This window comes from Octopus bimaculoides, chromosome 1 (genome assembly GCF_046866305.1).
Source record: "Octopus bimaculoides isolate indiv1 chromosome 1, ASM4686630v1, whole genome shotgun sequence".
NCBI classification, from domain to species: Eukaryota; Metazoa; Mollusca; class Cephalopoda; order Octopoda; family Octopodidae; genus Octopus; species Octopus bimaculoides.
In genome coordinates, this window is record NC_142928.1 from 53,262,438 (window position 1) to 53,271,912 (window position 9,475).

The following is a 9,475-nucleotide window of genomic DNA, read 5'->3' on the forward strand; positions in this document are numbered from 1 at the left end:
TATGAAATGTGATTCTTAAGGAGAATATTGAGGATAGCATGGACAGACAAAATGTCTAATGAAGAAGTGATGACCCAGGCAGTGCTAAATAGGAAATTGCTTCATGAAATAAGGCCCTAGAAACTGAGCTGTTTTGGTCACATGATGAAGAAAGAGGGCCTGGAGAATTTAGCAATGACCAGAAAGATTGAAGGGAAAAGAAGCAGAAGAAAGAGAAGGACGATATGGATGTCAAGCTTGATGAACTGGTTGGAAGAAAGATGTGTTAAACATCAGGAAGTGGAACTGTTACAGAAAACAGAGAATTGTGGCAGGACATGGTCACCTATGTCCTACGTTCTGAACATGATCACCTATGTTCTACATTCTGGACATGACACCCAAAGAAAGAAAGAAAGGTAACTGATCATAGTAAAATTTCAGTAAAGGGAATTCATCAAATGTTTGTTCTTGGAATATTTTTATTATGATAACATTGTTAAGAAAGAGACAAATGTCTCTGCTTCCCATTACTTTACCTTTATAATTATCATTGTGAATTGTTGATTCTGTTGAATATGTTATTGATTTTACTAAGATTTCAGTAATTAGGATTTCTAGCATAGGCATATAAGGTCGCCAATTTTGTGTATAGTCTATTATATATATATATATATATATATATATATATATATATATATATATATATAATGCTGGAAGGATAGCAGTTGATCTTGATAGATTTGAACTGGGAAAAGAAAGGTACATAGCTAAATATTGCAAGACATTTTGTCTGATACTGTACTGTTTCTGCTATAATAGAATACAAATATATTCAATTAATTAAACAAAATTTAAAGAAATATTTTTGAAAATTAAATATGTTCAATTTATATGCTTTTATTTTTTATAATTTATATTTCTAATACATATTTATTCATTAACAATTTCTTATTGTTGTATGATATTAATCTTTTAACATTAGAATTCCCCCTTTTTTACTCCAGCTGCTGCCGCTGCTGCAGGGCTTGTTTCAGGTGGTAGGTGCTACAAACTTATGCACTCTTCTGTTCACATACTTTAATTTTTGCATGATATTTTGGTGGTATTGAATAGATGTGTAATCTTTTCTCTTTCTTCTATTATTTTGCACCTCAGTTACATTTCACAAAATATCTCATTTATATATTTTATATTTGTAGTAATTGAAGTATGAGTGTGTTTATGTATGCTTACATGTGTGTGTGTGCATGTTATTTATACATATCAACCAGTAGTATAACATAATATGATCTTGATTCAATACTTTAAAAAAGCTCTTAATTTAATCAAGAACTTTTTAAGAACAAATTTTATGCAGAAATAAAGGTTCCAGTCATAATGGAGTTAACAAAGTCAGTTTAGTTTATCATAGCTCTAGTTTAATTTGGTTTTCTGTGGACTTAAAAATGTTTAATATATATATAACAATAAGTTATATTTTCCTTATGTCGTTACTTAAAAATCAGTATATTTAAAAGGCAATTTCTTTTGCCAAATTTTGGGAAGTAATATTTTCTTTAGCATGTCATTAAAATTAGATTGACTTAAAATATTATCATAATTAATATTTACAACTTCTAAATTTGTTTGACAGTATCAATATGAAATTGTCTTTTTATATCAAGGCTGATTAAGGCTACTCAATAATAATAATGTGCATGCCCATACAATTCTCTATTCTTATCACTTTATTTAAATACTTTAGATTTATTCTTTAAAATATTATTTCAAAAAATCTTTCTCTGCTTATGTTTTCAAATTACTTCATGTGTGTATGTGTGTGTGTGTGTGTGTATAAGAGAGAGAGAGTAAGAGAGAGAGAGTAAGAGAGAGTTAGAGTACATATTTTTCAAATGTGTAAATCATAAGAAATACTTCCAATTACCAGTCACTTTCCTTAATTAACTCAAAATCATTTGCTCTTACCTATCGCATTGATACTCTACATCATATCTGATCCTTTGGATTTTGTTGTTTAATCAAGAGCCTCAACCAAATTTTTTTGCTCTCCAAAATAACTTCCTTGAAGATGTCAAGATCTTTAATTTCTCTTGTTCTCCTAACTCATTACACAGGTACATCTGATGTGGGAACTCAGATCTTTATCATTAAAAAATTTGCCAACTAATCTTTTCTCCACTTTTTATATTTACAATTCTTCTCCTTAATCCTACTAACTCTTGATTCCTTTCTCATTTCAAAATTTACCTATATTTCTATACATCTAAGTTTCCTTTCAGTTATTCATTTGACCTCTTTCTCATAACCACCACTTACATAAGAGCCAAATAAACCCATCTGCACCTTGAATTTGCCTGCTGATAGTCTGCACCTTAGAAATTACCTTTACCATAAATAAGATGAAAGAAAACCCTGTTTGATATACATATTATTGGCTTATCATTTCCACATGCTGAGCTTCTAATCTGATGGTTGTAAATGATCACTTTCCTTACTAACTTAAAGCTGTTTCCCTCCTCATTGACTGCAAGTATATTTCTACAGAACAATATTAAATGGAGCACTTCTGTCTTACATCATATATTAGTGTTCTTTCATCTTTGAAAACTCAAGGTTGCTCAGTTTATTCATAATGTTAATTTTTTTAGTTCTACAGTAACGCGATTTAACGCCATTATTTTCACATCTCTCTGAAATGTAAGAGCTTATTACATTAGGTAAATCATGTACATCATCAAAGGATTTTTTCATTGCAGGTTTAACCCTGATGCTTCTTAAATTAGACTTATAACTACTTTAACAAGATTCATTGTTGTTGTTTGTAGCCTCATTATGTGCCCATTTCAATTGGTACATGTTTAGGACTGATTTAGTCTACACAAACCAAATTTCTAATCCAATTCATTGTAATGAAAGCAATTTTGATTCCAATTTTTAAAGTTTGCAATTGCTAGTGTTGAACTATTATTTTCTTTTGTGTGTTCATCAATGAATCTGATATCCCATCAACTCAAAGGACTTTGTTATCTGAGCATGAAGAACAGTGTGATAGTTGAATATTTATTGAGGTAAAAATGACTTCAAATTTTTCTCTCTGTTGGGAGAGTGTATTTGACACCATTTTAATTGTTTGCACCATATTTTGTGCAATTCAAAATTTTTGACATGCAAGTAAAAAGAAAAATGGAAATTACCATGGCACCTGCTTTAGGATACAGTGCTTTCTTTCAAGAACACTTATAGCTTCCTGAAAAAGAATCTGTTATGATAAGCAGCAATCTAGTACCATTAATATGAATATGATCCATGTATACATGAATCCAGAGATCTAAATATTTGCGCCATGAATGGAATCTATTCTCTTGAAATTTTTCTTTTCTTTGCACATGGATATAATTCTCAACATTACTTGAATAGCCAGGCTAGTATGTCTCAAGTTGTAGGTGACATAGTTTACAATTGTCATTGTTGTAACATCCTTGATACATGGCATTTCTTGTATATACTTTAAATGAGTTTAATTTGTTTTAATTCTTTAATACCTAGGTCACATTGACCTCTTGCCACATTATTGCGGACTGAGTTGTTTGAACTCATAATATTGAGAATGATGCCAAAGTTTTATGATAATCTCGGATGATTTTTGATGCGGAGACAAATGTGGTTCCTTCAGCAACAATAAAATTCTTTTTGGGTCTCATATTATTTATAATATTAAAAATAAACACTTCAAACTGATGTATTGGTTAAAGAATTGAACAACTTATTTGATTGGATCTACCTTTCAGTATTATTAAATCAAAATCCAGCCATCAAGGCACCCTAATATAGTTTAAACATGGGAATAAATGGTATACCATGAAAAAGAAGAGAAGTTTAATATTTCAGAAAAAGCTTTTCATGATAGAATTAAAATGCTCATTGTAGATATTTCATATTTCTCCAATGTCTTCTTTTCCTTGTGGCATAGTTCTTTGTGTTACTATTTACAGAACATTACTAGTTTCTTTGGATTATATTGTTTAACATCTTCATATAAAATAAACTGAGCTATAAGGTTTTTATTTTATGAAGAATGGATTAGAGACTTTCAAACAACAGTAAATGTTCAACAAATGTGTGTACTAAGCCACTACTTTAAGAATATCTTATAACTATTTTATTCTTTACTATAATGTTTTCATGCTCTTCCTATTTTGAATAAGATCATTTTCATTTAAATCACATATGTTTTGCATGCCATACTACTATATTTTACTGAAAGGGTAGAAATTGTTTTCCTTATTATGCTATCTTTAGAAATAGGTTATTCAAATAATAATTTTTACCATGTATCATTTTGAATTTTACTTGTGTTTTACTCATGAAATCAAAATAAACAATTGAAAATGTTTCTTTTTTTTTAATTTCATTTTTTTAATTTATTAATTTTGCTTTTACTTTTTATGAGTTTTAAATACAGTTCAATATTTTAAAAGAAAAAAATTATGCAAACATTTTAAGTCCATTGCTCCTTTCTATTTAGTCAATATACATATATTTTTGTATGGTAAATCAAAAAATTTATACTCAGAAATAACATTAAAAATAATCAAGTTTTTAATTGGTTACATGCAAATTACATATCTGTGTATAAAAATATGTATTGACATCTAAGCAAAATGACTGGCCTTTGGACTGTATTTTCATTTGATGTTGCTTAAATTATATTTTGTTAATTTTAGATAGATTTCATATCTGGTAAAAAAATCATAAACTTTGTTTTTAATATTTGCCAACCATTTTTTTTTTTTTTTTGACAAGCCTGAGAAATTGGAGCAATCAAATTAATACATGACAATTGATATATGGGCTCACAATGAGTGGCTTTGGTTAACACACGGTGTGCAAGATAGTAGTTTAGCTCTGCTCTCATTTTTGCTGCTGTAGTTTGATGGTATTTAGACACAGTATGTTTCTTTAGTCTGCAGTTCCTCTCAGCAAGCTTTGCTTTCTGTCCAGAATTATGCTTGCCAGAGTCGCTTTTACCTTCGTTGTGAAATGCCAACATGATTTTAGAGACTGTACTGCTCAAAACATTAAACAATTTGGCTGATTTAGATCCAGCCATTTGTACTCCAACATTTGTTCTCTTTGGAAGTCAGATATGTCAAGCATATACACACATATACACAGACTAGAACAGTTCTGAATTTGTCATGTTGCCAATAAGAAAATATTTAAGTAAAAAGTGGTGTTTTCATTATTTTGACCAACCTCTGTATTCTTCATTTTAATTGTTTATCTCTCCGGTCATCAGTTACTCTGCTCTTGTATATAATTCTATCTTAGTCTGGTTCATACAGTACAATAGCCCTGTGTAGCTAAAAAACCAAAATCACCAAGGATGCAAGAAATGTTGATAACTGAAGTTTCTCCAGCAAATTTGCTTTCCATCTGCTATCCACTTACTTCATGGGATATTGTTTCTAAATTAGTTACAATTGGTCAATGATCAAGATTTTAAATAAAGGATTTTTGTTAACTCTCCTACCTGTAGTATCTAATTTGTAATGAATACTTGAATTATCTTTCTTTCAAGTCACCTCATTTTTATTTGTACATTCAGTTTATGTGAGAGTCAGAGAATAAGTTACTGAGAAAATGTACTTGTGGATCTGCATGAGAAAGCAGTAGTCAAATTGACACTATCATATTTAATGAATTAAGCATTAAAATGCCAGTTAGAAATAATAATGCTTTGAGAAGATAATATTAGTCAATGACTTATATTATTTTAATTATTCTGGCAAATTTGGAAGATAACTTGGGATATGTTTCAGTCTCCTCACACTGCATTAAATGTATAGTAAATATGTAGTAAACTAACTTTTCTGAGAAGGTCTTATAAACATTGGTGTTGTCTCTGGTACTGACTGAATTTTTTTTTTTTCTTTTGTAAAAGTAATACTTGTTGTTGAACTCCATATATAGCTTCTCATACTGCCTTCAAGAATTCGAATTATATTTAGTATCTTTAAACGTTTAGTCAGAAAATAATCTGCATTACTATTCTATTTTTCATGAATAGTACCAAAATATTGTCCTTTCTGTATATTGGAAGTACCTTTGATAACATCTCAAAACATTTTTTGCATTCAATACAACTAATAAGATCTTCATTTTAGTACTGATAAATTCTATCACAACCATTCAATGTTGGAATCCTTTTAGACTCTACAAAGCAAATTTTCTTCACTTCAAAAATCGCACCAAATGATCATCACATTATTCTAGTCAAATTGCATTTATATCAAAAAGTGAAATTTAAATGATAGAACAGAAAATTTAATAGAAGTATTTATATTTACTTTTTATAAAAATCCACCTGCAAAACTAATTGAATATTTCCTATAGAATCCAGAAGAAAACCTGATTCTGCTTAACTTCATAATGTTAAATTATGAAAGGAGAGTGGGAGGTGGAGAGGAGGGAATATAGTGGGTGGACACAAACAGAAGGAGGGAGTGTTTGGAAGATATGTTGTGGAGAAGAGATTCTACTGGGACACATTGTGTGCTGGTAGGCTTGGAAGTGTGTGAAGGGAGAGTGGGGAAATAGAGAGGAAGGGAATACAGCAAGTGGTGAACTTGAGTGGAGGAATGAGGGAGGTGTAAGGAAGATGAGTTATGGGGGAGATGTTTGTTTGTGACAAACCATATGTAGGGGCATGGATACAAACATGTCTTTATGGCCTTGGTTTAACTTGGCTGGATGGCTTTTCTCAAGCACAGCAGATCGCCAGAAATCTTAATCCCTTGTTATCTCTGTGAGGCTCAACATCTGAAGATCATTTTTTACCACTTCACCTCACCTCTTCCAGGGTCTTCCTCTTCCACAGGTTCTCTTCACATTTAGAGATTTGCACTTCTTTATGCAGCTGTCTTCATCCATATATCATACATCACATGACCATACCAACACAGTCTTCTGTCTTGCACACAACACCTGATGCCTATTATACCCAATTTTTCTCTGAACATATTTACACTTTATTGTGCATGCACATTGACATTGCAGAACATACTGGTTTCATTTCTTTTAAGTCTTCACATGTTCTCTGCTCACATTTCACTACCATGTGGTATTGCTGTTTCTTCATAAGCATCGTACAATCTGCCTTTCACTCTGAGGGAGAAGTCCTTTGTTACCAAAAAGTAGTCTCTCTGAACTTTGACCAGCCAGTTCTAATTCTAGTAACTACGTTTTCAGAGCATCTTCCTCCACTGCTGATTTCATCGCTTAGGTAATGGAAACTATCTACTACCTCTAAGGATCTCCTCTATTTCCTGTGTTCTTAGTGCTTATTGTTCATGCACTTCTGCCTCATACAAAAACTACTTTCTTTGTTAACCTTCTGATTCCATTGCACCTCTTATGTGTCCAAAGCTTGCACTGGGTACACTGAATGGAATTTTGTAAAAAGTTATTCACTCTTTAGCAGAAAAAAAAAAGAAACAATTATTTTCTTATATCAAAAGAGGAGAAAATATAGTCTTTCTTCTAATCACTATCTACCAATGTTACAAAAATACTAATATGTATATTATATCTGTCCCAGTAATGATTAACCCCCCGCCCCCAAATATACACACACATATCTAGGCTTGCATATCTGTACAAACTAGATATAAGTCCATATCTGATGTAAAATGTTAACTGCCATTTCAAACTCCTCATCGAATATTTTAATAATTGATAAATGCACATGATTTATGCATAGATTACATACATATAAATACACATGCTGTGTCAGGATGTGCTTAGAAGTATCAGAAAAGAATTAGAACTATTGATAAAGAAAGTTATTCTTTACTAAAGTATCTTTTCCTTCCCTCTAACCAGTAGAAGCCTAAAAATCCTAAGTCCTAGCCAACTGGCTCACAGTCCCTACCCCTGCATTAGTATATTTACACAAATGCAAACACACACACACACACACACACACACACATGCACTTATAAAAGAATAGCAATATATAGAGATTGTGTAGGGTTTTGCCAATGTAAACTATGGATACACACAAAGTATAGTGGGATCACAGGCATGCTAATGGAGAAGACAGAATCTGTATGCAGCAGATTCTTTCAAATACCTGAAAATAGCTTATGGCTTCTCTTACTCAGGTGATCAAATTTTTTGTGGAGTTGGGGTATACTGAAAGTATAGTAGTCAGAATAAGAACATGGTGAAAAATGTTCAGGGTGTCATTTACTCTGCAGGTAACAAAGGATCTCTCTAATAAAGTGAAGGACAAACTGTATCATGCTTGCATATGAAGTGCAGTGTATGCGGCAGTGAAACATGTGTCTTGAATGCAGAGGATTTGAAGATTAGAAAGTAAAGAAATGAACATGTTCCACTGGATCTGTAATGTTTGTGCGCATGAATGACACAGTAGAAATAAAGCTATGAGAAAAACTAGATATTTGAGGAGTCAGCTGTTGTGTGCAAATGAGAGGATTTTTATATCTGCTTTCCATGATGGTATAGGTTGGATGGGTTGTCTTTGTTTGAGGCTGCTGCTTCCATAGATTCATACTTGTGTCATTTGGCTTGGTTTCTAATATTGGATGCCCTTCCTATTACTAACCATTTTACAGAAGGTTCTGAGTGTGTTTTCCATGATACTATCCCTAGAGGAGTTAAATAAAGAAACCTCAGAACCCAATACATTCTCTGCTTAACTTGTGAACCATTTTACTAGGTATACTGGGTGCATTTTATAATACCAGATCTTGAGAAATTGTTTCACTCACTAGTCATTTTGTGAAAGCATAAGTTATTGGCCGGCACTATTGCCAGAGGGATAGTGTCTTGCGCACAGAACAACATGGAGAATTTTCATTGCTCAGACATGTAGGAGGGAAGAGTGGTGGGGAATAGATGGGTAATGGATCCAGAAGTGAGTGAGTGAGGGAAGCAAGTAAGTGCCAAGAGTACACAATAACGTAGAGTGTGTGCATTTGTTCAGGTGACCAAGGAAGAGATTAGAAGAGAGAAAGTGATGATGCCAGAAAGGTCTAGATGCTTGGTGTATGAAAAAAGGAGCAGTAGTATAATGGAGCAGGAAATGCAAAGATCATAGCTGAAGTGGGCAAAAATATGGATGGGTTGATGGGATAAAATAAAGATTAGGGAATGACTGACAACAAGAAAAGTGAACAAAATAAGAGTGGACGATGGGATAGAATAAAGAATTGATGCTGGATGGTAGTAGAAGAGGCCCTAAGGAAGGATAGTGAATGTGATGACTGAGTAAAGGTATGCAAAAAGGAGTAAGGGAGATGCACTCGAGAGAAGGCACTATGGATGCATGTGGCTGGCCCAATGCAGTATCTTATACATTGGCCAAGTGAAGAGATGAGGGTGGACTGACACTGTCCCAGATACATGAGCCTAGTGAATCGTGGAGTCAGAGAGATGACAAAGACCTTGTGGAAGAATGAAAATG

General features: G+C 32.4%; 1 protein-coding gene across 27 annotated transcripts in view; it reads left to right on the forward strand.

The window, feature by feature from the left end:
* Positions 1 to 9,475, forward strand: part of LOC106881656 (calcium-dependent secretion activator 1) — a 240,691-nt gene that overhangs the window by 75,697 nt on the left and 155,519 nt on the right. For 16 of the 27 annotated variants that reach the window (XM_089359140.1, XM_089359365.1, XM_089359056.1 and 13 more), the window contains one exon: positions 987 to 1,019. The exons of the other annotated variants lie outside the window; for them this stretch is intronic. In XM_089359140.1, coding sequence (XP_089215266.1) covers positions 987 to 1,019 — 33 coding nt within the window. The remainder of the gene's footprint in view (positions 1 to 986; positions 1,020 to 9,475) is intronic. 27 annotated transcript variants of the gene reach the window in all.